We start from the raw sequence: 27,873 nt of genomic DNA, 5'->3' as shown, positions 1-27,873 counted from the left end.
ATTAGGAGGAAAGCAAAGTAAACAAAAAAAACCCAAGATAGAATAGCAAACTAATTTTTAACAAGTCTGAAACAATTTTATTCAGGCAAGATTCAAAGTTACAAATCTTTATTTCTTTTGACTGGGGAAACTTCCAATGAAATGTTGACTGTCACTCGACACAACACGTTCATTTTAAGCACACAAACATACTTCACCAGAGAAACTCAACGTGCAGGGACCAAAGTCTTTTTACTGGGAAGCTCTCATGGGAACAAAATGCTTTTTTGGACTGGGGACTTTAGACCTGGACTCTCCTCACATTAAAATACAAAAGATCAGTAACTGAAAGACCAGGGAATCCAAACTAGATGCTTTGAACAATGTTAGTGAAATTAAACAATACCAAACTTAAAATCAAATCTATCAAATCCTAATGATTCTATACAGTTGTTGCCTGCTCCTGAACACGGTTTAGTATGCCAACACCTCTCAACTGTTTCTCTTTCTGTGGAAGTACCCTTGATACCATTCACACAAGAGAATGAGTCTTCACTGCTAGTAGTTCCAACTAAGCTTTGGAAATGAGTATTTTACAAGCTTGTTCTGAATCCAGAGTTGATGTGGTTAGAAAACAGATTCAACAGTTCAAAATCCCTTTAGAAGTTAAATAAGTGACAACCCTGTACAAAACCAGGACTCAGTGTCATTACTGTTTCAATAACATAAAACAAAACTGACTTGACAAAGTTACTTACTCCAGTGTGTAACTATTTTGGATAAGAGGTAAGAGCCTTTCATTACTCTTTCCCTTATTGGCCTAAAGAGCTGGTAAAAAAAAAAAAAAATTACAACATTCCCTGCCTTTCTGTCAGGATTCAAAAAGAACCCAGAAAAGCAGAATAGTAAACACAGAAATTAGTAATATTTGCCACTATTATCCATCTTATGAATTACAAGGAGCATTAGTGGTGGACATCATAGCAGAGTTTAAAGGTTACAACAGCAGGCTTCAAAAATGGAGGACAGAGAGATCCCCCACAAATAATAAAATCAGTATTAGTAATTCAGCTGATGTTCAGGCATCTTCCAAAACGTTCTGAAAACAGCCTTAGGAAGTCAAGACAAATTGGTGAAAATCACTTGATATCACAGAATGCTCTGAGTTGGAAGGGACCCACAGGGATCATTGAGTCCAACGCTGAAGTGAAAGGCCCATACAGGGGTTGAACCCCAACCTTGGTGCTACCAGCACCAGGCCCTCACCTACTGACCTCATCCCTGTGTACTACAGAGCTTTGCAAGAGAGTAAATAACCTGATAGGTGTTAGAAATCCAGTTACAAGAAAAAATGGTTCAGTTTTCCAATTGTTCCCTCAGATTCCACAGGCAGCACAAATCAGTTGAGTGGAAGTCAGTCCAAACTGAGGTGGCTTTTTTGTGTTTTTGTCCCACTCCTCCTGGTCTTTTGGAACAGCAATTGGCTGGACTTCTGTCCTCACACTGAGTCCCATATAACGGACCAGGTTTTGGTGCCAGGCACACCTTGTAAGACAAGAACAGCTCCAGCACATGCCTCTCTGCAGGGCTGAAGGCAGACACAAACCCACTTCCTCGGCCCAGAAATAATCCTGTTATGCCCTGAAGGACCAGTGTAGGCTGGGGAAAAAAATGGAGGAATCACCTTTCCCCCTCAAATGCTGCCCATGCTTAATAATATGTGCATGCAAACCATCCTCCAGTACACAAAACCTGAGAAATTCAAGATCCTATTTGGTGTTTGCTATACACAAGAACATCTCAGGTGGAATCCAAGAAGTTGCACTGGTCTTTCAGCAGCACTGGGGAGAGGCATATAGAGTCCATAAAAATCTTTTAATAGTAAGATCATTTTGAACTAATTTTTCTGCTTTCTCCTCCATTCCTGTTTCTCTGCAGCTTTCCTTGGGTTCCATTTTCTCAGCAGTTTCTAAACTGTGTGTGTAAAGATCACTACTTGCAACAAGCTCCCTTAGAGAATACTTATCACTGATAAATCACCCACTTGACTCTCTTCCTCCCAGTGACCTTTCAGCAGGCAGGTAATGAAGTTAGCAGCAGTGAGACTTATAGAGTACTCACTGCCAACACGTTCCTCACAGTAATTCCTCCAAGCAGAGATGACAGGGAAGGAGTGGCAAAAACTCTGTTTTGTTCTGAATAATGGTGGGTTTTTTATAAAGAAGGTTTTAAGGAAAAAAAGAGCGTTGCTTCAGTGTTTGTGAGTTCCCATCCTTTGCTGACTTCCTTCTTTTCCCATTCAAACACAGACTGCTTCTAGTCTGGCTGCATCAGCAGGCTGGCTGGGGCAAGGTTGCAAGGCTCCCTTTCTGGCAGGGGACTGGGATGGATGCTCCAGGGGGCCTGGGGAGAGCTCTTCACTGCTGCCGTGGAGTGGCGTGATTTCTCACCAATGGGACCCTCTTCTCCGTGGTCTTGTTCTCTCTCCTCTTCTGCCAAAGTCTCTGCTGGTTTGTCATGTGTTACAGGCTTCTCTTCCTCTGGAGAAAACAGATATGTGTTACTGAAAGCCATGTGAAAAGATTCACAGCTGCTAAGCTGAAAGAAATGTAGTGGCAACTTTGAGAGAAGAAAGCTGTGAAAGAATGCACAGAATCAGGTTCGATACCTGACAGAAGAACAAAAAAAACAGGCAAAGTCAAGAACTTGCATCACATTTTAAGAAATTACTTGTCTTAGGCTAGATTGATGGTTTTCTCTTATAAAATATAACAGAGAAAGGCATGCCAAGACTACCTGCCTGGCAAAATTAAAATCTCTGCTTTAAAGTCAAAAGATCTTAAAATTATTTACTGGCACGCAATAAGAACTTCCTTTAACATGTTAAAAAAATTACCAGATTATTTACTGATCTTGTTGTCTAAGAAAATGGAATCACTTCTGCTAAAATTTTTATGAAAAAATCAGACACCTGTCATAGGAAATTTCTGTTCCATACCTGCATCTGATAAAGCTGTAAATGAAAACAGAATCTCCTAATGGGAAACATCAGTGCTCCTTTGCTGGACAGTAAGGTTCTACACATGTTCCCAATATTAGAGCATCTAAGTAAATGTGAGGCACATTTTCTACTGATGAATAAAGTGACTACTCAGTGTATGTCTAAGGACGGGATTGGCAATTCTGAAAATCTTGCAAGATGCCTGGATGTTTGTATCCTCAAACATTTGTATTTGCATATTTCTAAGTGGCTGAGGCAAACAGGCATCTCTAGTAACTTCTGCAATTAGGAAGTATATATGGTAAATAAAACAAATGTCTTAGGGTATTAGTCTTTCTCCAACAGTTTTCACCATCTGAGCTGTTGCAACACTGAGCAATTAAAAGATCCAGTTGCCACCTAGAAGGCAGTAGTTCTGAAAATTCAGAGTGGTTCAGCTGGTAATTTGAGGGTCATGGAAGCCCATTCTGTGCTTCTGTGCCACCTGCTGCCTTTGGACCAGTGATGAGAGGTGCATTTCCTCCATTCATCTCATCTTTGTTTAAGCACCAAACACTGCCCAAGCAGTCAAACACCTTGTTTAACACAAAAAGCAGAGCTGCAGTTGCTGCCACAGGGTGAAACTTGGATTCCTCACACCTTCCCACTTTTCCTGCCTGAACGAATAAGGGCTGTCAAAGTGTGCTGCTCCATGGACATCCATTCCCCAACAGTGTGATGGGCATAACTTCACCTGCAAGGCTCTGAAGGTCTATATTAATGCAAACATCTGATATCCCTCTATCACAAGAATTCTCTGGCTTGTTCTGGGTGAAAGCACTGTTGTAGTGTAGTTTCTCATGATTAATCTGCAAAATGTAGGACTGAATGGTCTGTTCACATCAATACAAACATAGGCTCTGCCAGAAATAAAATCTGGATTTCTCTGTCTCCTCTACCAGTCACTGCTACTGCTGGTACAAGTGAGGAGAGAGCTAATAAGGAAGGACATCCTACTCACCACATTCTGAAGGACAGGCAGGATGAGGATCTGCTGTCTCACACTCAATTAGATCAACTGCTTTAGTCTCCAGAGAACTGTTACCCTCCTTAAAAACCGCAAACTGCAAATACATACAATATGCACAAAATATGCAGAGCCCAAATTAATGAAAAACAAATTGGTTTTCTGAAACCCAAGAGGCAAACTAAAAGGGCCACACACACCAACGACAGAACAGGGAAAAAGGTCATCCTGGCTTCTGGGATGACCCCTCCCCCTGCAGGTAATTAAACATTTGAGTTGATGACAGCCCCAGTCTTTCTTTGGAAAGCACACAGTCTCAGTCTAGCTAAGAACTGCTATCTTGCTTGCAAATCAACATTTCCAATGGCAAGGACAAAAGTTTATGAAAATCAACCCTCTCCATAGTACTGAGGGCCATTTTTAAAGTATTAAAGATATCTGCAGGAATCTAGACCTCAGGAAACTCTGTCAAACCCAGGGAAGGAAGCAAGCCTCTCTTCCTGGCTCGCAGCATCTCCTGCAGGATGTGGTTCCATCATGCCACAGTGACAGTGGAAGTCAGAAGATGAGACCCTCTGGGGGAACATGCTGAAAGGACCAGGGGTAAAACAGAAGAAAATGGGATAGAGAAAAGCTATGTGAAGGACTATGATGAAATTGTACAGAGGGAAAGATGAAAAACCCTTAAAGGGGGGAGGTTTAAAGAGCAGAGGCAGGGAAGAAAACATCTGTAAATAAGATGTTCCAACCAAAGAACTGACAGATTCAGGGGTCCAGGTGGATAACTGGTGGATTTATGTGGATAGAATACACATGTAGCAGGTGCACCTATTTAGGCATCAGTTAATTTCTGTGAAATCTGTACATCTGCTAACCCACATGTGACCAACCCCTGGCAGAGATACACACAGTTCTGCAAAATATTTTTCACTGTGCAAAGCAAAACAGTGTGTGGATGAAAAGTCTCAGAATAGCATCAAAATCCAGGCACATGCAGAAGTTTACCAAGGCTTACATATCAGCGGGACTAACCCAGCCTGGCTTATGGAACTCTAACATGAATGTAAAAAAATTATGCAGGCATACCCTCAGCTAATTGCACCCTCACCTGGCAGAAAAGATGTAAAGGGAAAAATGAATGATGCTTGGTCAATTTGTAGGTATAGTTTCAGTACCATGATACCTAACTTTTGATGTGTGTGATAGCACAAAATCTCGTTATCCTCTGCATCAAGCCAGACAGGCAAAAGCAAGCAAGTCTTTGCATTCTCTCTCAGCAGCCTCACAAATGAGCAGTGGCAGTGAGGACCACCAAAGGAGTGAAATTCATGAGCTCCTTACAGTTACTGCATACACAAGACACAGTCCCAATATGAAGTCCTTTGTTAACATCATTGACATTGTGTAGCTCAATAGTACCCAAAAACCCTAAAAGTTGAGCAGCTATAGTTTTCTGTCCCTGATGTAGTGTAACCTTTTTTTTTTTACATAAAGCTCTGCAATAACCTCCTTGAAGTGAATAGCACAAATGGACAACTTCCTGCAGCTCTAGATGTTCTAACCTGAGTGCATGCATGCATGAAGCCCTGCTGAACTTAACAATCAATGGCTACATCAGCACAGAGAAAATCACATGCATGAAACCACAGCAATCATTACAGAGTGAGCACCAGCAATTAGCCAAGGTTCACTGATTTCCTCTTCCAGTGTGCAACAAGCCATTGCAATAAATTACTTTATTAATGTATTCCATGTCTCCTGGTGCATAGTGAAATGTAACACGAATGTATAACAGATGTAAGAGCTTGATTTGTTTTTGTTGATTCAGTCCATTGCTTAGCTGTTTAGTTGCTTTATATTCAAGCAAAAATGTCACTGGTGACCAGCATTAACTGCAGGGTTAGCAGAAGGTGGGGACAGAGCTGATGGGCTGCAGGCCTCAAGGAGCACTGCTCCCTGGCAGTGAACTGTTCTCAGTCCCAACAAATGTTTCTGCTTTTCTCAACTTCAGGTATTTTAAAAACTGTGGATTTTATTTCTACTGTGAACAAATTATGGCATTGCCATGACTCAGCTCATTTGCTGTCCAATACCTGAAGGAAATGTGCTGATAATAAAATGTGCATAAGAGCATGCAGGTGACCAGCTAAGGAACAATATGCCACAACCAGGGACAAGTGGACCCAGTACTACCAACATATGTTTGACAGAGTGCTTCAGTGGCTACCCACGCACAAGTCCTGCCAGACACTCTCACTAAATCACTTGCAAGGCCATTCTAAGAGTCCCAGACTGAGCACAGAAGCAGCCACAGAGGCCAATTATGTAACTTGACAACTTCAAGTTCAAACTTCGATCACCCAGCAGTGTAATGTTATTCTAACGCCAGTCAGAACCAGATCCTTAAACCAGATTTTATAGGGCTAAAAACAGCTTCAAAAATGACAGCAACCACAGGCCTGTACAACCAGACCATGTCGGCATTCTTACCTACACCAGTGCAAAACTGGAACTTTATATATCCTACTAAGCTGCCTGATAAAATCCTGGTTGTTTTTCTTTACAAGGCAGCAGCTTCTAATACAAGACATTTAATTTCATCAAGCTTCAAAATAGAGTTCAACATCTCATGTAGCACACACAATACTTGGCTTCCAAGAAGGCTTTTTTACAGAGGGCATACTTTCCTGTGAAAATAACTGTGTGATATGCCATGTCATCACATTGCCATTTCCTTAATTTAGAACACAGTTCCCCAACTGTTGTGTTCAAAGCTAACAATAACACTGGCTAATGGTTGCAATACATCCAGGCAGCTGTGAACTTTGAGGGATAACAATGAGGTAAGATGAACTGGGGTTCACAGCAAAGCGCTTGATGACTCTGGCAGTTATTTAATGTATTTAAGATGTGAATTATTTGATGGATAATCTCAAGTGGATCCCTAACACTCTTTGATCCTTCCTGATTCCCTCTCCACTCCACATTAATATGGTTACCAGAGAGTTGTTGCCAGTAGGTGTTACGCTCTCGTTGTCAGCGCGGCTGCTGGCAGCTCTTATCGCTTCTGCACAGAGATTCTTCTCATACAAATTCTGACTTCTGCAACAGAACAAAAGCTGAAGCCAATTATTTTGCTTAGAGAGGAACAGATGCTTTTTTCACACATTATTCTATCAGTATTCACAGAAGTACATATATTTGTTTTCTCTCACTGTTTTGTGTATTGCTATCCCTTACCGCACAGTGGTTAAAACAAACAGCTTGTCAGAAAAAGAAGTCAGTAAGAAGTGCACAAATCCTTGTTCCCATGTGCAATCTGTAAAGGGTCATTCATTGGAATGAACAATGGGCCTCATAATTTTAACTGGAACCTTCCATTTTCTTACATTATTCTATTTATAATACATTTGTCTTACAAAGATTTGTTTCAGCCAATGCAATGAAAAGTGTTTGTGGGTGAAGCTCAGAAATAAAAAGCTGACTGTATTTTTGTCCACTGTTGGTAGCTGCAATTATGAAAGTCACTTTTGTATTCATCTGCATCATTTATGCAAAGCAACAGTTTCAGAAGTTACTATGAAATAAACAAAGTGAAAGTCTCAAAAATTTGGAAATAAGCTCTTCCATGAAATAATTCTTGACCCACAGAATTGGCTTTAGGGGAAAAAGCTATGAGTACAATCTGGAGCTAGAAAAGGTATGAATAATCAGCCCTAAGAGGCTACTTACATAAATTCAAAGACTGTTATTTTTGCAGTTAAACAGTAATCACTTACACGGCAGTATTAAAAGCCCATTTAGGCCCAAAGGAAAAAAAAATTTTACTTCTCTTGAGATCCAAATCAGTATATCTTTATTCACTTAATAAACACATTTTTGCCCTTCTAAGCATCAGCTAAAAGAATTAATGGTCTAGTCTTCAAATTCTGGAAGTCTGAGTTTATAACATCTTTTCACTTGATCTATTTTAACTAAAATTTAGTAGATATTTACCAACAAAAATAGCAATTTTCCTTTTACTTAGGAAATTTCCTTTTATTTCTACATAACTTTTATATACTAACTGAGAAAGTTCACATGGCATAATTATCATATATTGCTCCCTTCACGAAAATATGATGTTAATAAATTTTGCTTTATGCAGCCTTGGCCAACTGAGGTGGAGGAATTGTAGGTGTTGAATCTATGATTCAGGTTTGGCTCTGGGTTTTTTTTGTTGTTGGTTTTTTTTTGTTTTGTTTTGGGGTTTTTTTGGTTTTTTGGTTTTTTGGGGGTTTTTTTGTGGAAAAGAGTTGTTTCTTTTCTTTCCAAGAAAGATAAGAAACTTGGCACGCTATACAGTCAGACTGCATAAACCTAACATTAAGAATCACCCAGTGCTCTTCATCAGACAACAGTGATTGAATAAACCAACGCAACTCCGCAGCACACTCAGTCTTCAGTTCCCACATTTTCAAACTGGCAGGTGTAGACCTCCAGCTTCATTTCCTTCAATTAAAAGGAGATTGGCATCTCCTTTTCGCAGGGGAAGGAACAGGACTATCAAAGACTTAATCGGTACATTTTGAAATACAGTAGATTGTCTGAAAAAGTGGTATAGCAATTTCAACCCAAATACTGATTCCCAGATTCCACTTAAATAGGGATTTTAGATCAGCAGTTTAATTTTGATCTGGTTATACAAGTAATTGCTGCAGTTCAAACTCAGTCAAGTGTGTAATTGAAAACCTGTTGTTGTGGTAAATAGTTATATTGATCAAAAGCATTTGGCAAGAAAGAAACATAAATCTGGGAGAAATTACAGAAGAGTGAAGTAGGGAAGAAATTTAATACTTTCATACATTTAAACAAATCATATTCTGTCCATTTTTCATAAGATAATATATGAAATATATAAGAAATATAAGAATGTCATAATTTTTCTGTTCTTTTTTTATCCACTGATTGAAATCTGAACCCCAGGTTATGAGAAAAAAACAGGCTGCACTTAGCTTTAATTCTGGACCCCTAATGGGAATTAATAGAAAATACCAAATTTTGCTGCTTTCCTGCTCTTGTGGACTAAATATGCTAAGAACCATTACATAAGAATGAAAAACACTAGCTTGCATAGTTAACTTCTTTTGTAGCTTAACTTTTTATGTCTAGGAGGATCTAATTTTAAAATTGACCTAAACCACAAACAAAAATCCTGCATTTAAATCAGCCTCTGAGAACAGCTGTCTGCCAAGGTCATGGCCAAAAGACTCTAGCTTAAATGCTTAATACTTTCCAGTCTAAGGGACACCGATGACATTTAATTTCACATCAGACTGGGTTCTTAAATAGTGACCGTTGGAATTCTTTTTGCCACAGGAAGAATCCCAAATCTGTGCAATTCATTACAGCCATGGAAAATGCCAGGGAGTACTTTTACAGCAGATGTGCTTAGACTCACTCCCCTGATTTTACTCTCTCTGCTGCCAGGAAAACTGTTTCCATGTTCACTGCTGGAAGCATCACTCTGTAAGTTTGATGCCTCCAGCAGTGAACATGGAAACAGTTCGCTGTTTGCTACTAACCTTAGGAAGGTTAGTAGGCAAAGAAATTTTCGGGTGGAATTCTACGCTCCATGGGAAACAAAGGCCAGCTCATTGAATAGCTGGCAGAGAAGAGCCAGCCCATACCATGAGAGTTCCAGACATCTAGAGCTGTGAAGGGAAAGGCAGGAAGAAGTAAATGGCGTGTTCCTGAGCTCCAGCAAGGTCTGTTCCCCTTCCCTCCAGACACGTTTGCTCACTAACACCAACACGAGTTCTGCTTGCAAGGGACACACCAGAACTCTCTGCATTATTCCCAGAGCCAGAAAAAGAAAAGAGCAGGAGCTCCCACCAGGCGAGGAGCAGGTCCGGTTCTGAGCCCCAGCTCTCTGAGGGCAGCCTCAGGAGGAGCAGGCCGGTGTTGGCAGCCGTACCTGCGGCGGAGGGCGGCCAGGGCAGCCAGCAGCAGCAGCAGCAGCAGCAGCGCCAGCCCGGCGGCCGCGCCCGCGGTGATGGCGATGCTCCGCACCTTGGCCCGCCCGGCGCGATGCTGCTCCCACCACTCCAGGTCGCTGAACTGGCAGCGCTCGCCCACGTAGCCCGTCACACAGCTGCCAAGGCAAGAGGGACACGGGGGACACGCTGAGCGGCGGCAGGGCTCGGCCCTGTGCCGCTACCTCCCATCGATGCACCGCTGGTCACCACTACAGAAACATCTGGCTCACTTTAGCATGGGGAAGACAAAACCATTTTAAAGGTATGAGGTTGAAACCTGTAGAATCCAGTATTAAAAGTATTTTAATTTTTCTCTTTTTCCTCTTTTTTTTTTTTTTTTTTTTTTTTGTACTGTTATTTTTTTCTGGCATTGAATTGCCTATAGAATTGTACAGAGAGGTTGTTATTACCAGATTCCTATGGGTTAAAAAGTAGGGGGAAAAGTTTCTTAAATCCTGTAAATCCTGCTGTGTGATTAGTGTTTCCCTAGGATTTTCCATTAAACTTCTTTCAGCAGCAAGCTTCCCTTTAAAGTAGGCAGTCAAGGACCAACTTGTATTTTCAGAGTGACTTGATTAAGAGAATCAAATTTTAATCTCAATCTTTACTGTAAAATTAAAGATGAATGAAAGTATTTAAAAAAACCATGCATAAGAAATATCTTCATTTAGATATATCTTCAAAACTTACTTTGAATATAAGCTTCTTCCGTAGTTTTTGTTTATTTGACTGGTTTTACCATTGTAAAACCCAACACAGAAATATCCTATCTATGCATGAAACCCTCAAATCAAAACTACTAGAAAGTGAGAAATACATCCAAAAAATAATCTCAGCCTAGTTTTACTACACAAGGCAAGACATAAATAATAAATGGAAAAAATGAAAAGTCTATTCAGCTCATAACAATCTCTCAGCAATGTAGACTCAACTCATCACAATTCTAATTGGTCTAATTTTACTCAAGTCCAAGAGCTAGTCAGATGAGAAAAAGAAGCGGGATTTGACCTGCAGCAGCTTTTACCTAATGTCATGAAAACATTATATCAGCATTCATTATTAAGTCAGGCACAAGCACTCTCATTCTGCTAAAATTTAGAATGTGTGTGCACTGGAAGGCAGAAAAAATGCTAATTTTTTAATGTTAAATTACAATGAATTGCAAACATGCTGGCAGATCTACTTTCTAGTGTATGATCAAATGATCATTTATTAATTAAAATACAAATCACATTTGGTATGTGGTTTTTGCTGGATAACATTTTTCCATTCCTTCCCTTCTGCAGTTGATAAATCAGAGCCCACATGAATGAATGCTGCCATCTAGTGAGGATTCAGCGGGGACAGGATCCAGCAACACCCACCCACAAATCCCAACATCATGGCCAAGCAAGGTTGCTCTTAAGTTTTTTACTGCTTCCACTTCCAAAACTGAAAAATATGTACATTTCAATTCTCATTATGCACTAACACGTAACAAATAAAAGAAAAATAAATGTGATCTAATTTGAAAGTTTTGCAGGTTTAGACTCTTCTAAAGAAGAAACTTCTGAGGTGAAAATAGATAGTTTACTATACCTCTAAAAGTTACACTAAAAATTCAAACCCAGAGATTGGTACTTCAAAAAGTACCAGAGATGACCATGAGTCTGTCTCCCATAATGTCTTTGCCCAAGAGCTTTGCTGAGCTCAAGAGATCCACAGCACTAAGCATTGACTTCATTCCCATAAATGCACATGAGACACATTCCTTTCATATTCTTACAGGTACAGAGGTCTGTGGGCAGGGGAGACCACTCATACTTCAAAATAGGAACGCCTGAGGCACAGAGAGAGATTTTCCTACCCTGGAACAGTATCTGCCCCCTGTACAGGTCCTCACTTACCACCTGTGACCCCAGGGGAGGAGGCAGGCATTGGATTTGTCCCATTGCAAAGATTTTATGCTTGATTTTGAAAAAAGATTCTGAGTACAGCTTCAAATATAATCAGGTTACACACTTAAATATTTTGAAGAAATTATTAACTAGGTTGTCACATTGACTAAGCCAAGGCTGACTTCTGAGGAGATGAGATTCTCCTTGCTTTTATGAGAACCTGCATTTGGGGAACCCAGAATTAGGCATCACAAAAATATTGACAGGGTTAAAAATATTGACAGGGGAAGTAGGTTTCAAATTTGAGGTCTCATTGTAACTCTTCCTGTTTTTAGAGGGCAATTATATCCTACCCATTTCTGCCTTTCTGTAATGGAAGATGCTGACAGCAGAAGATTGCTCCCTGGCCCCAGTCAGAGGAGGCAAGACAGAGGTGTCCTCTTCCATCCCAGTGAATGCTACACAGGAACAGCAAGGCCAACAGGGAGGTGAAGTCAGCAGGATGTACAGGAGAGAGAGAAGGCACCTCTTTCAAGTCATCTAACAAGTTACCACCCATTTCCAAAGTAAAGAATCAAGTGCTCAGGGAACAAATCCAGTCCTACCATGAATTGCAATGGAGTGGCCATGCACTGAAAATTACACTGATCACTTACAGGAAAGAGGAGATTCAAATGCTAATGAGTGACATGAGGGATGAGCAGATCATTCATGGACAAACTCTTTTCAATGCCTGCAGTAAACGGAGGGTAGCATTCCAAGGGTGCCATTGTTCAGCAGAGAAAATACAAATTTCTGTACTTACTTGCAGGCATAGTCTTGTAGGTCAGAAACATAATTGCACACTCCACCATGGAGGCAGTATGACTCGTAGGAAGGAGGACATCCTACAACATCACCTTGCACAGCCTTTGTAGTGTACTCACTGCTGGCAGCAGCTGGGGGAACAGTAGATTCTGAAACAGAGAGTTTCAAAGGGACATCTCAAACTTTTGGCCTCATTGGTAACATAATCTTAAGAAAGAGTTCCAGAACTTCAAGGTACTAAACTAGGCAAAAATATCCAGTTTCTATTTATTACTTGTTTTTTCCTACCTTCTTATGCTGTTATCAAACTTAGGCAAGCATAAATATAGATAAAATTACTAAATATGATATATTGATATGGAAATATTATTTATAAATATATATTATATATTATTAAGTATTATTATTTATACATTATATATAACTTATTATTTATAGATATATAGATATTAATATACCATGTTATTAGTATGATACAATAATATCTTAATATATTAATATAGTATATAAATATATAAATATTTTAGATTTACAGTGAAAGACCTATAGTGATTGACTGAGTTCTGTGTGTTTACTTGTATGAGCCCGGCCCTGAAGAAAAACTGCCCCAACTATCTAGGTGCTTACTCTGAAATGATTTTTGCAACTTATGAAGTTTTGACATATGGTAAATCTCTACTACGTATAAATCACCACAGTGAGAGGCAGAGGTGAAGGGTGACTGTATTTCATGCACTTGGATCTCAGATTCAGAAGCTTTCACAAGAAACTTGAGATTCTTATGCAGATTATTTCTACTCTGCCGCCATTCAGTTAATTGCACCTATGTGTAATGGCAGATCACACTTTTTACTGTTTCAGGCTAGCTCAGGTGCAGATAAGAGCATCACTGGGGGAGCAGGGAGCCCTGTGTCTCTGCCAAAGCATTCTGCAGCCTGCTCTGAATCACACTTGCTGCCACCTACACACCTATCCCAACCAGCTGGTTTTAAAGGTAGCACAAATATCTCTGCACAGCATGACCACAGTGCAGACATGCCCTTACAGAATAGGAGTGCTTTCATGCCTGCTTTGGTGCTACAACAAACCTGTAGGTCAGAACAAAACAGCTACATGGCAAAGAATTTCTGGCAGCAAGGATTGGCAGAGACACACCTGATCATTCTCATACAATTATGGGGTCAGTTCTATGACTCACACCAGCTTTATTGCAACATGACCTTCAATGACATTTGGGCTTTAAAATTTCATTTGCAGGAGAACTGCCATGGCAAAGAGCCTAAATGGAAAGGGATGAGTGATTATAGTGAACCCCAGGTGTGTATGCATTCAGCAAACAAAATTTCATCTTGCTAAAAGAGCTTATTAGGCAAAGAGCTAAAACAGTATGTTAACATCTATAAAGACATGGGATCAGACTGACACATGAGGGACCTAGGAAACATTACTTCCAAGTCACACATCATTTAAAATCATCATTTCCTGAGTGACATCTGAAACTACTGAAAGATTAAGTGACTGAAATGGGAGTGGAAATCCTGATAGGTGCTCTATTTAAGAAAGCTGTAATTTCCTTGTTTTTCTGAAGAAACAGCTCTGTGACAATGTCCCTCCATCATCAGAAAGTCACTCAATCTGGAGCAAAATTCACCCTGACCAAGTGGGCTGACACAGAGTAAAAGAATGAGTCAGTCTCAATTTCAGAGAATGCTGCTACCTCATTGAGGCACCAAAATGAAGGTCAGATAGTCACTAGTCCTAAACTTTTAGCAATTCCCTTCAGTAAATTGATAATCAGATTTTCTAAGGAATTTCAGAGCCCTTTTGAGGAATTAGTGACTGGAACTGAAAGACAAGCTTATACTGAAGAATCAAATGGCACTTAAATCATGTGCATTTCCTCTGCTAGCCTTCTGCAAAGTAACAGAAGGCACAGGGAGTTTGAAAAATGGCACAGACTGAAATTACCTTCAAAAAATATTCCAAGGAGCATTTACTTCTGCTGTAGATTGTAAATGACATTTGATAGATTTGTTGGTACATTTAGACAGTAAAAAATTTACATTGAACCTTGATGTAGATATTTCCTTACTAAACTTGGATCTGCTCTCCTTCACCACAGCCTCCCAAAGGCAGCGCTAAATGGATCCACAGTCTGGTCAGGATGTTACTATACAGGGGTGCCTTAGTTTCCAGGTATAACAATTTATCCAAGGACACAGCCTAATTAAGGGCCACTTTGTTGTATTTGCTCACTGCGTTTACTCACTGCCGTCGCCAGTTCCAGAAGCATGATCAGCACACGAGCAAGTGAAGTTTCCTTCTGTATTTGTGCAGGTCATGTTCTCTCCACACGTGTGGGACCCCGTCTTGCACTCATCAATATCTGTCACCCAAACAGTCTGCAGTTAGAAGAATGAAATGCCTCAGAGCATCAGCTAACAGGGGCAGCAGTAGCAGGACTGCTCTCACCAGGCAGTGGGAAAAATGCCAGAGACCTCTCCCTGTGCAAACATGCCTTCATGGAAAGCCTAATGGAAAAGCAACCAGCTTATTTTCTATAGCAAGAGCATGCTGTGCTGCTGCAGAAACTCTCCACAGGGAAAAGGAGGGAAAGGCTTCCCCATGAAATGTAACAAATACAGCAGAGTTGAAGAGGAGACTTATTGTTACCAGATGCATTCTCCTGACATTGCTAGTCCTAGCTTGCAGCCTGGATCTATATGTTGGCACTCTTGCAGAAGGGTTTGGGAGTGGGGAGCTGCCCCCCCCCTGTACCACCCACCTAGTTCAGCCTAACAAGAGTTTAGGCAGAAAAAAAGTCTAGAAATCTACAGGTTTGTTCAGTTTGTGTAAACACTTCAATAAGTGAGGTTCTGAGTGACTGTGAAGAGACTCCCTGACTACAAGAGTTTCCAGGCTCAGAGACCATGTTAGGTTTATACACATCTCTGACCCCCATTCTGCTGCACCCTCTCCTCCTGCCCCCACACCTTCTTTTCAAGACCCATGGCAGCAGCTCCTGCATCTTGCTAAGTGATGAAGCATCCCCCTCAAAGGTGAAACCTTTGGTTCACTCAGCAGAGTTTGGGATCTTCTGATTCATTTTATGATCTGTCAGCAGAATAAATGTGCCAGGTCTACTTCGGGGAGTCACAGATCTGCTACCCCAATTTTTGTGAAATGATTGCTTAAACTGCTTGGAATTTTTCTACAGTAAAATTAACACGATCTAACTCAAAACAGTACAGAAAATTCAGAGCACTTAAAAAAAAAGGAGGGGAGGAGGGGAACACAACTGCTGCAGCATATTTCATGAAATGTGATTTCACCAACACCATATGAATTCATTGTGTGTTATCACTGAACATACCATCACATTCCTGGACACTGTGCATGCTTGCAGGCACTTACAACTGAGGCACAAAATCACTTACCAGTTTCTGGCTTTCATAGTACATTTCAAGTCATCAAACACAAAATTAGTTTCAGTTACGTTTACATCTTAGTAATACTACATCTTTTATCAGCTGAGAATCTATTTTCTGGACTTAAAGACTTCAGAAAAATAATAGACTGTTTTTCAGTGACAGTGGAAGGTACTACATCCTGAAAAAACTATTCCACAGTGCAGTGGTAAGTAAGACAGTAAAGCCCAGGGCTGCTTGAGGATTTGCCTTCTAGGTTGTGCTGGGTCAGCAAGAGGACCTTGTAACTTCTGTGTGCACTTCCATCTGCACTTCCAAACACCCTCAAAGACATGAGCTCTGCCTCTGACCCCTGCAGGCAAAAGGCCTTCTTGATTCTTCTCTGATACTTTCCACATTCTACCCATTATAATGATACTGTTTTTAATTTTTCAGTCATCCTAATCAGTGTTGAAGAACCAAGACCAGTAAAGATTATGTAAGAATTGGTTAAAACTTCTTGGGCTTTGAATTAAGCTATAAAGGAAAAAAGTAAAAGAAAAGGACAAAAGAGAAGGCAAGACTCTCATAAAGCTCTGAACAAACTGTGTGCTAGCCAAATACTGGAGAGAAAAAGCTTCCTGTTCATATTTACCACTAAAATGGATTAAGAATTTAAGAGACGTAGGGAATGAACTAAAGACCTGGCATTAGAGCTGGATGGGAAAATCAGTGGGTCTGATTATTAACAAGACTCTAAATGTACTCAAGTTGTCAGTGTCACACCTTGAACCTCATGCCTATTAAACAGACCTGGAATTATTTGATGAGTATTATGACACACTCAATACCTGCTTTCGTTTATATTCATGGCAACGATTTCCAATAAAGCTCTACTGCTTCACCTCCACTTCCCTCCTCCTCTCTCTCCTTCTATAGCCACCAAAAAGAGTGCAAACACTGAGAGGAGATATTCACCGACAACTACAAGCTTTGCATATTGATCAGTTGCTGATGTAACCGCGCTTCAAACAGGGAGGAAGCACCACAGAGGCAGAAATGCCTGAGCCCTCCAGCCAGGGCAGAGCCCTCAGACGTGCCCCTACCATGGCAATGGACTCCATCTCCAGTGAAGCCTCCCAGGCACTGGCAGACGTAGCCCCCGTCCGTGTTGATGCAGCGGGACACGCTCCGGTTGCAGCGGTCCGTGCGTGCCGCGCACTCGTCCACGTCTGTGGGACACAGCAAGGGACAGGACACTGGGTCAGGAACCAGCGCATCAGTCAGCACACTGAGACATCTGCACCATGGAGCTCCCCCACACTCTGCCCTCACTTGGCATTTGGGCACGTGAAGCAAATGGGAGGAGAAGGACTTTGTGGTCTTTTTTGGTATGAAGTTTGATGGGGATCCTCAAAATCAAAGGGAGTCAACAAAATGATATCACAAATATAATTTGCTTAAAGAAAACCTGTTCAGAGGAAATTATCCAATTCAAAAACAGCTTTATGTTATACAATCATATAATCTATTAAGTTGGAAAAGACCTCTAAGAGCATTTAGCAACTTTGTTTTAGAAAAGAATGCATGGGCTTGAGAAAAGAAAAAGTACTACAGTGGAAAAAATGTATGCTCATTTCAGCTTACAATATTTTCCCTTTCCATAGAAACACAGATTCTTCTGAGTCTTCACACTTAACCACCAAATGGGGTTTTTTTTCTGTTTCTAACACCTTCCTCTCTTGACCTCTGTGAGAGCAGAACAGTTATTTCATTTATGTTGCAAATAAGTCCAGAAACTTAAAGGCCACCCTGAGAAATGTTTCGCATGGCTATTAGAGTATTTTTCTAGTGCTAGAAAGAAACTACTTTTCTATACAAATATTACATCAGGAATACTAATTTTGAAGAGATTTCTTATGTCTAAATTATACATTAACTATCATGTCTATGGACTGAGCTATTATAATTAGTGAATTTTTACAAATAAATACATTATACTTTCTATTCTCTGTGTTATTGCTTGTTAATATTAATAGGATTAATACTCATGGCTTGAGGGGAAAAAGGCATGAGATAATTAGCCATTTCATCTCACATGCTTTCTGCTCATCATCCCTTTCATACTATTGACATTTCTCTGATGCCTCACACAGCAGAGTTGCCAGTATGAAAGGAGACAGATTTTCTTCCTCCCCCCTCAGTCTACAATTTTTCAAAAGTTATAATAATTTTTTTATTACCATAGCATGATTTCCCCTTCCTGGTAAATCCTTTCAAACACTGGCACATAGCACCATCTTCCAACAAAACACACTCTGCATTGGCATAACATTCTAGGGCAGTGCAGTCATCTTCATCTACAGCATAAGCAAAACAAAAGAAAAACCACTAGATGTCCTTGGAAATATCAAAGGAGGTAGTGTATATCTATATTACAGAAAACAAACTGAGAAAATCACAACATACTAAGCTAAGTTTGAAACTTAGCTCTCCAGGATTAATAATGGTAAGCCAATACAATTTCTGCAGCTGTTCTCTTTGTCTAGATGGAGTTGACATGTCACTTAGTATCAGGATTTCTGAATATTTTATTCAAAACCTATCGCAAAAGTTAATGATCTAGTGTCATCAAAGATATGTAGAATTCAATGGGCTTATTTTAACTTTTTTTAAAGGAATGCAATATACTTAAAAACCTAAGGGAGAGACTTTCTCAAGTGTTCCAAATTAGAAATGTTTGTTCTCTAGACCAGGATAATATTATCAATTTTTGTTGACATAGCCAAGGAATAGAGACACAAACAAAAAAAGCAGTCCTACCTGGAATAATTGCACAGACCCAAGGCCTTAGAAGCTTAAGAGCATGAATACCATCAACAATGAACCTTTCCTTCTTTAAGATCTATTACTTCTTTCTGCTCAATAAACCTGTTCAGAGCCTCAGAGTAAGCATAAGGAAGATAACCATCAGACTATACCTGATACCATGATTTCAGCAGTAAAAAAAAATATTTTCTGCTTTTTCCCATTGTCTGCATCCTTAAAAATCCCAGTGCTCCGTGTGCTCTGGAGCACAGTCTCTGGTGGTGGCATTGGCATTATCTCCTTGTGCACAGAGACACTTCCTGAAAAAGACAAGAAAAAAGTGACATGGACTATTTCAATCTACTGAAATAGCCATCTGATTTTCAAACACTTATGTATTTTCCAATAATCATGGTGGTTTCCTTTTAAAATAAGCATCAGTATCCTCTCAGACTGACATGTTTCTGACGTCAAATTATTCCTAAAAGCATTCACTGGTGAATCTTCTCAAATACAAAAGAGAAGAAATGTGACTCATTGCTCACAATAATTGTCAGCATTGCACACACTTTTTTCACTGCTAAAATGCTAAGGGAAGAATTACAGTGGCCAGACAACATCTGTTGCCTTGTTGTCCCAAAGACAACATTCCAGCATTTTCATTCTTCAGAAAAACCATCATTCCTTATGTTAGAGCAAGGTGAATTTTTCCAGTGCTACCTATCAGGATCCTCAAGGGTTTGAGGGGGGGCTTTTTGGGAACTGGAGGACTGTACCTGCTGTTGAGTTGGAAGAATCCAGAGCACGACAGGATTTTCCACCTTGAGTTTTCACAAATCCTGGATAGCACTTGCAGTAGACAATTCCAAAACTGTTTTCACAGATCTGATCACAGCCTCCATTCTCATAAAGGCAAGGATTTGCCCCTAATGAAGAAAAACAGGAAAATCTTCTTCAATAAACATCTGTGTTTAGCTATGCTAAACTATGTTTAGAGTTGAAGCAGCTGGAAAAAGAATAAGGACTGACAAAAACTAGGATTTAATTTAATTTAATTTTTTTTATACACAACAAATGCATATAGTAAAGCGTAGATATTATCACCTAGCCCCTGTCAGGAAAAGAGATTCATGTACTCTGTATCTAATGCATGTACCACATTTTTAAATTTTATTTCCTTTATTGTTTCTCCTTTGGTATTTAGAGTCCTAATATTTCAATGGCATAAGGAACCTGTGATTACCTTCTCTCAATCCTGACCTATTGAATTACTCGTTTCCCCTTACAGGGAGATTGTTCCCAACAGAAAATTAAATTATTTGATCAAAAACTAATAAATCTCACAAAATCTTTTCCTGTGTCATTTGTTGTTATTGGGGAGGGGGGGGGGGGGTGCTAATAAACTAGGATAAATAGGAATTTGAAGACTGTGGTGGCCTCATGGCAATTGATCAGCATCTATTCTTGGGCATGACCGTAAATCTGTCAGCATTCCTGGGACACATGCCCAGATGATGCTTTCAATAAATGCCAGCCTGACTATGCAAGGCTTTTTAAAGAGCCTGTTTCTGAGAAGACAATCCTCTACCCAGGGACATCTATTCTGCTGGTATCAGTGAACAAGAGGAGGCTGGAAGGGAATGACTGCTCGATTTTTGCAGTGTACCTGGTTTAGCCAGAGGATGAGCTACAACCACTGATGAGGGTCTCAGCATGCTGCCTCGCAGACGTACCCTGTTTTGGCCGGTCTTCTTGTCCACCCTCACCAGGGATGGCCTAGCCCAGTCAGAAAACCACAGGTGATCCTCAAACACTCCTACCGCAAAAGGGTGCCCTGGAAAGACATTAGGTTTGTTATTTCCACATCTGTAGAACATACACAAGAAACCCTACAAAGGAAAGAATTATCTGCATATAGATCAACTTCTAACACAGGGACTTAGCCATAGCCTGTGCTCCCTTTGATATCCCATGGGGAGGGATAAGTGTTCATGAGCAGTCACTGTCATGTTTTCTGAAAAATCCCTTTGCCAGGATCCTGCACAAGCATCCTGTCCCAGGGCAGCCTGGGAGCTGCAGGCACTGCAGCCACTGACTCCAAAGCCAGTGTGTGGCCTCTGCAAGTGCCAAAAGAACACACAAGAGCAATGCACAGGGGCATACAGCCGGCTAACATAAGCCACAGGAGGCAATAGGTCATCCAGGTAACTTCCTCTCTTTTCACTGATGGCAACTGGATCCTAGATATCAGCTTCAGCCAGGCACCTAACAATTATAGGACTAACTGTAGCTGCAAGAAACTCCACCCCAAGTTCAGAGCACAGGAACTTTTCCCTGGTAGCACAATATTATCTGCACTAGGAAAACTCAGATCCCTAGTGTGACTTCCAGAGATAAGCTCAGCAATTCAGAATCCAAAGAGTAATTTCATATAAATAATGGCAGACATAAAGATCTTTACAAAATGATTCTGACACTTTTTAATCTCTCATGATAGAAAATTGTCATTAGTTCACATGGCACTATGCAATTTTTTCTATACACTCAGAAATCTCCTGCTTTCAAGATGGCCTTTGGGCAAGCTTTTTGCAATGGAAGGTAAGAACAACACATGCTATTCCTCCATGGATGTACACCTGGCTTCAGAGTGGATGCGTCCTGGCTGAAGCAGGTTTGCTGTGTTGTGGTCCTGAGAGCCTCAGTGGCGCTGCACTCTACCGCTGCAGTCTGAGCCCCTCTGAAAGGTATGTTTTTTAAGGACATGATTTTTACGGTCTGTGCTTTTACATTCTTGATGTAGACCTCAACTATGTGGTGTTTCATTTCAGTAATGAAAATGGGATCCCAACACGTACTAGCTTGAAAAAAAATCAAAGGCAAGCAAACAAGAAAACAACACAACAGATAACCAATACAGATAACCATTAGAACCTTGGGAAAGGAGTATGTGTTGGTATATCTTAAATTCACCTCACAAATAAACTGAAAAAAACAGTCCTTTACAAAAAAATTTCTAAGACACTGTGTAAATGTTCTTTAGTGTTATTTGAAGAGTGTATTATGGGCACCTAACTACCTCCACTGACCCATGCTTAATCACTGATCTTGGTTCTTACCTTTTCTTCCCATTAAATTTGAGCAACTAGACCAAGACCTAGATACTGTCCCCAAACACCCAAACATTTCCTCACAGTTTTAGGATCTGTAGTTTGCACTATTCACAAACAGTACCCTGCTTTGTCCAGCACTTTATTAACCTCTTATTTTGTGAATACGATAAGGATTAAAATCAGAAGAGTAGTGTCAGTCAAGGGAGACAGCAGGAACAGTGCAAATGCCACCCACTGCATAAACAAAAGGGATGCTTGTGTTCTTTGTTGCCTCAGGCAGGTTGTTATGGGATGTTGTACTTACAGCTGAAAATGGGGTTCGGTGGAAGAGCAGAAATAATTTACCTGTTTTGCATGCAGCTCTACTGAATGAGCTCTCAGTACAGGGGCACTAGAGGGAGCTGCTGCAATAAAAATTCATGTTACAGCCGAACACCCATGAAGAGGTGCCACCTTCCTGAACTCCAGTGTACAGCTGTTCAACAACAAAATCTGAATTCCAGTCTTCACTAGCAGCATTAGCAAATGATCAGGACATGCTTCTCTAAATTCATACCCCTACAGGCCTTCATCTCTTTTCACTTCCTTCCATACAGATGTTCATGTCCTTTTCTCTCACCTCCAAACAGCTGTATCACTGCTCCTTTCACATAATCCATGTTTCTATAGTGCTCCCAGCTCTCCTTCTCTTTTGCTCCCTGTAAGACTATGTCTTACTCCTTGTGGAGAAACAAAATGAAACTTGGCTCAGATTTCAGGGTCCTCCTTTGCAGATCCGCCCCGTTCCTGGACGAGGCAGTAGCCATGGGAGCAAAGGGAAGAGAGAAGAAGGCTGGAAATTACTAGGAAATTACTTCCTGAGCCTTTTGATGTCTCATAAACTGGAGAACACTTATTCCTCCAGGACCTCACTTTGGTCACCTCCAAAAGACTGGGAGGGTATCTGGCTTCAGTGATGAACACAAGCCTTCCCAGAGCACAGACTAGAACAGAGGCTGCTTGACAGACTAACCATAGGGTTACCCACAGCAGTCATGGCACTGAGCTGAGTCCTCACTCTGCCCATGTGTTGTATGCACACCTACAAAATGGTGCCCAGAGAGATCCCATGATCAAAAGAAATAGTCCTCTCCAGAAACTAATTTGCCATGGACAAGATTCTTAAACACATGGTTTACCTTAGACGTGGTACAACATCAGTTCCGTGTTGCTAACACCTCTCTTCTTTTGCTTCAGAACAGCACAGTTATGTGTCAAACAGTAGAACTCTTAGCCATAAAAACTACCAGCACATTGTAAAATCATTTTTCATTTGGTATCTATTGTGTGTTTGGAATCCTTCCAGTGCTCAATGCAGCAGATACAGGTTTGCTGCTCAAGGACCTTTACAACCCAGAGTAATTCCCTTTCTTCTTGTGTCAATATAACTCAGTGATGCAATAAACACAGCAAAACCTGAATTAAACTAAGCAGCCATGCATGGGAAAAGCAAAGCACATTTTTAATTTTTTTATTCTTTTCATTTTTCTGTGAAGGCAGGAAGAGGGCGTCACACAAACTTCTCTGCGCAATGCAAAGTGACTCGTTAGTAAAAGCAGAGAGAGTTAGAAAGAAATTCTTTTGCTAAAATGAATAAAAGTCAGCTGGGTAACAGAATGAAAAGCTCAAGTGCTGTCATTACCCTCAACATAGCATGGGATATATAGCACAGCAGCTGGCCAGTAGTTTTCATGCATATATGCAGACACACATACACGCGCAGACAAGCAGCAGTAGGTAATTATCAACCCCAAAGCCTCACCTACATCATTCTGTGCAAGAATTCGACGACCAGAACCATCCAGGTTTGCGCTCTCAAGCACGGCCTGTTTAGCATCACACCAGTAGACCTTGTCAGCCAAGTAGTCCAGAGCTATTCCACTGGGCCACAGCAGGCCGGTGCTGGCTACGACCCGGCGATCGGAGCCTTCTAACGAAGAGCTGCCAATCCGCGGGCTGACCCCCATGTCAGTCCAGTATAATCTCCTTCAGAAAACAAAATGAATACAGGGAGTCAGTAAGTAAATGTTTGTCCTCCTCTCCATGGAGTTCTCTCAAAGCAGAAAGGTCAGATCAGAGCAATGCAGCCCTGACTCACAGGAGAAAAAGTGCACGCGTCAAGCAAACACATTGGCTGCTGATCTTTCCATGCTTGCCATGAGACTCCAGGTGATTGCACTGAGACTTATGCAGAATCCTCACTCTGTTCACTGGCATGAAACCTTTGGAAAGCAACTCCTGACTACGTTAACTGCCACAGCACTTCATATCTGCTTTTTGATTTTCCATGTGACAGCTGATGGCGTTTTAGCAAATCCAGACAACAGAAAATTATGCATTAGCCAGACCCTAGTCTAAAGAGGGGTACAACAATAAACAAATGAAACTAAAATTACCAATTACCCATGAAAAACAAGCAAAAGTAGGCAGGTTGTTTAAAAAAGATACACCAATATCAGGTCCAGAATCTTCTTCCTTTAATAAAATCATGATTCTCAGGGTCTCCCTCTGGAGTCCTGTGTGTTACTCACTGGATGTTTAGCAGTTTTCAATGAACAAACAATGCTAGAAGGCAACTCAAAAATGGGGATAGCTATAATTGCAAATAATATCTGAAGTTTGGGCTCATCCATTCCCACTTGCCAGTTGCCTCTGTCAGGTTTACTGAAATAACCCAGAGATTCACGTAGCTTTAGTTACACAAGCAGTTTTGCTCTAACTAATGCAAGGACCAGTATTGTCAAGAATTCTAATTGTGTTTCATATCCCTGTTTAATACTATGGACATTGCCTAATACTATGAACAATGTCTGTTCATCCTTTCACAATGAACTTTCTAAAAAGTTAGGTTTTAATGATGTTTCCTCCTCACTTTCCCATTGCATGCTTTGCCTCTACCATAATTCTAGTAAACAATCTGACAGAAGGTACCTTTCTTCAAAGTTTTCCTGCAAAATGTTGCTATAGCATTCAACCTCTACTGAAAGGTTCTTTCAGGTCTTTTATGGGCAGAGGCAAGCTAGGAAAACACCCTCCCCAAACCTGCTTCTTTCTGATTCTTCAGTACTTAGTTATAGCAGGATGTGAGCATCAAAACAAAATTTAAAGGACCAGATTTAAAATATTCCTACTACAAGCATAGTGACTAAAAATCTGTGGGACTTTGCCATTGATTGAAACAGCCAGAATTTCATCAAGAGTGTGAACACATGGGATCATTTCAACACCAGTTAAGAAAATAGTAGGTGCATTTAAAACAACAAATCTCCAGAATAGTAAATTAGGTTTAGTTTCCTCTGAAACTGAGACATGGACCCAAAAAAAGGCATTTTTGTAAGCACTGCTGGTTAAAAGTTTTTACCTTCTTCACACTACTAGATATGGAGCCATCAAAGTTTGTAGTGAGGCACCTACAGCTGTCAGTGACCTCAGATGCTCATGCTTATCTTTAGCTTAAACTGCATGTAGTATCATTAATGCTCCAACTTTCTTCTAAAATCTATGTGAGAAATGAACATGTCCCAGCTCATGAAACAAACTTGCAATAAAGCATTACAGTTCACACAGCTCTGTGAGGCAATGACTAATCCAGCACAAGACTAATGCATATTTTGACTGCCAAAAGGGCAAAGCTTGCACACTCATTTTTAAAAATCATCCACAAGCATTACATGATTTACTGTGTTTATCACTCCTTACTTAGCAAATGGGTGAATGGCAATCCCTCGGGGCTGGGAGAGATCCTCCCAGATGATCATTTTTCTTTGCATTCCATTCAGATTGCTCCTCTCAATGCACACCTTCCTGCAACACAGAGAGCACTGTTAGGTCCTCCCTGCCATCTTTTTAATTGCCTTCTTGGGCTGAATGCACTAAGATTTCGCATTGCTTTATTTAAGCTGTAATAAATAATTTCACAGTGACAGGAAGTAATCCTGCTGATGTGGGATGTCTAGTTGTTTTATCAACAAGTAATTCATGTTACAGCTTCATTATCTGGTCCAGGGCATAATGATAAAATACCTGCTGGTCTGCAGAAGACTTGAAGTTCTCCTTCTTTGGGTGAATAATGAATTGCAAGTATGATCACTAATAGATAAATGCTGGCTTTAAAAGGAGTCAGGAGGAAAACCAGCTCCTAACTGAATACCATTACCAAATGTATAAAGAATTTTTTAAAATAGTACTTTTACATAGCATTTTTCATCCAGAGAGCAGTGGTCATTTTACATATTACATCTATTTTGCAGGAAATGATGAGGCTAAGGTTCTTAAGATTACTCATAAAATCTGAGGCCAAGTCAAGTATAGAATCTACACTGCCAATCTTTCAATCCACCTTTTTTCCAGAAAACTGATTTTATTGCTGCGATATTCATCTTGCCAAACAAATATCAGTCTCTACCTGCAAGCAAGCCTACAGCCTTCCTTGCCTCTTTGAACCTTCAGAGAAAGGCCCCACAGAGATGGAAGGAGAAATATATTTCTGCAAATGTGGAATTCAAACAGGTAAATGCAGTGGGTGAGAAGGAAGTTCCAGGTTCAAATTCTCATATTCCCCCTGAATATGTCCTGTCTTATGGAGAGAAGCACCATAATCTCCCATTTCACAAGAAACACTGGCAATACTGGCAATAGAAACAATATTTCTACAGCAGCTCAATCATATGACAATATTGTACCTAAAAGCAAGGAAGTGGACTAGAAGAATATATAAAATTAAGAATGAGGGTGATCTAAACACCCAAAATTACTTTTTATTGACTAACGAATTATGGATCATGTTGAAAGCTCATGACCACTCTTCAAGGTGTCTTCATTATCTGTTGTGATCTGAAACTGCCTTTTGATCAAAGGTCAGGTTTTTTTCCCTCTGCATTTAAGGTTAGTTATCAGCTGAAAGGTGATCACATTGTCTGGCAGCAGTCATTTCTCTTTTATCAGAGATAATTGACAAAGACTCTCTAATAACATGATTTTAGCTGCCAACAACACTGACTTCTGCCCAAGATGTACTCAATACCATAATAATATTTTTTATCTTTTATTCTTTTTTATAATATGTATGTATATACAAAGATATACCTACACACACCCACTCACACACAGCGTCTGTATATAAAAACAGTGTAAGGAAATATATTCATGTGCACATATGTATGCATGCTTTAGATTCCTTGCAACTGAGTCCAAATCCTTGCTTCTTGGAAAGACAAAGATAAAAACACAATACAGACTGCAAGTGAACTTCCAGCATTTTAGTTTTACAGAACCTTCCAACTGTATGTACTTGGGACTAAAACTACCCAATCAGAATGTGAAGCACTACTGAACTAGAGGGATATCTCAGCTATTTCTGCATCATCAGTCACTTATTCCAAATATTTAATGGCATGCTTCAGCATAAATGCCCTGTGGAGCATGTACCCTCTGTCTGTCCAGTACAATTTACGGTTAATCCAGTCCACAGCAAGGCCTTCGGGGGTATCCATAGCTCCGTGAATAACCTTTTCCCGATCTGAGCCATCCAGATTAGCTCGTTCTATCCATTTCAAGGCAGTGTGGGCAAAGTAAATCTGTGAATAAATAAGAGACAAGGTGTCATTAGTTCTCATCTCACTTTCCACTCTACCTTCTCTGTCTCGTAACTCCATTTCTAAAACACCTTTTTCATCTGGAAAATTCCCTAAACTGCTTATTCACAAAAGGCTGCACAGCTAACCTGTGATCCCTGATCAAATAAAAAGACACTTATCCTTCAACCAGGATGACTTCTACAGGCAGCTTGTGCTTAGCTGTAAATCCTGGTTGCCCTATATACA

General features: G+C 40.4%; 1 protein-coding gene across 1 annotated transcript in view; it reads right to left on the bottom strand.

The window, feature by feature from the left end:
- Positions 1–51: 51 nt before the first annotated feature.
- EGF (epidermal growth factor) overlaps positions 52–27,873 on the bottom strand; it is a 57,439-nt gene continuing 29,617 nt past the window's right edge. Inside the window, exons 12-25 of the mRNA XM_054292574.1 lie at positions 27,479–27,627; positions 25,751–25,855; positions 23,814–24,037; positions 20,569–20,736; positions 19,679–19,828; positions 19,076–19,222; positions 18,338–18,454; positions 17,201–17,326; positions 14,957–15,073; positions 12,686–12,836; positions 9,943–10,119; positions 6,986–7,088; positions 3,981–4,083; positions 52–2,519 (exon numbers count right to left, since the gene is read on the bottom strand). Of these exons, the coding sequence (XP_054148549.1) occupies positions 2,296–2,519; positions 3,981–4,083; positions 6,986–7,088; positions 9,943–10,119; positions 12,686–12,836; positions 14,957–15,073; positions 17,201–17,326; positions 18,338–18,454; positions 19,076–19,222; positions 19,679–19,828; positions 20,569–20,736; positions 23,814–24,037; positions 25,751–25,855; positions 27,479–27,627 (2,061 nt within the window). The 3' untranslated portion in view covers positions 52–2,295. The remainder of the gene's footprint in view (positions 2,520–3,980; positions 4,084–6,985; positions 7,089–9,942; positions 10,120–12,685; positions 12,837–14,956; positions 15,074–17,200; positions 17,327–18,337; positions 18,455–19,075; positions 19,223–19,678; positions 19,829–20,568; positions 20,737–23,813; positions 24,038–25,750; positions 25,856–27,478; positions 27,628–27,873) is intronic.

The sequence above is a fragment of the Melozone crissalis genome, unplaced genomic scaffold (genome assembly GCF_028551555.1).
Source record: "Melozone crissalis strain CALT ecotype California unplaced genomic scaffold, PUWL_Pcris_2 ptg000006l_1, whole genome shotgun sequence".
Lineage (NCBI taxonomy): Eukaryota > Metazoa > Chordata > Aves > Passeriformes > Passerellidae > Melozone > Melozone crissalis.
Note: the sequence above shows the minus strand (reverse complement) of the source record. Positions and strands in the feature narration are given on the sequence as shown.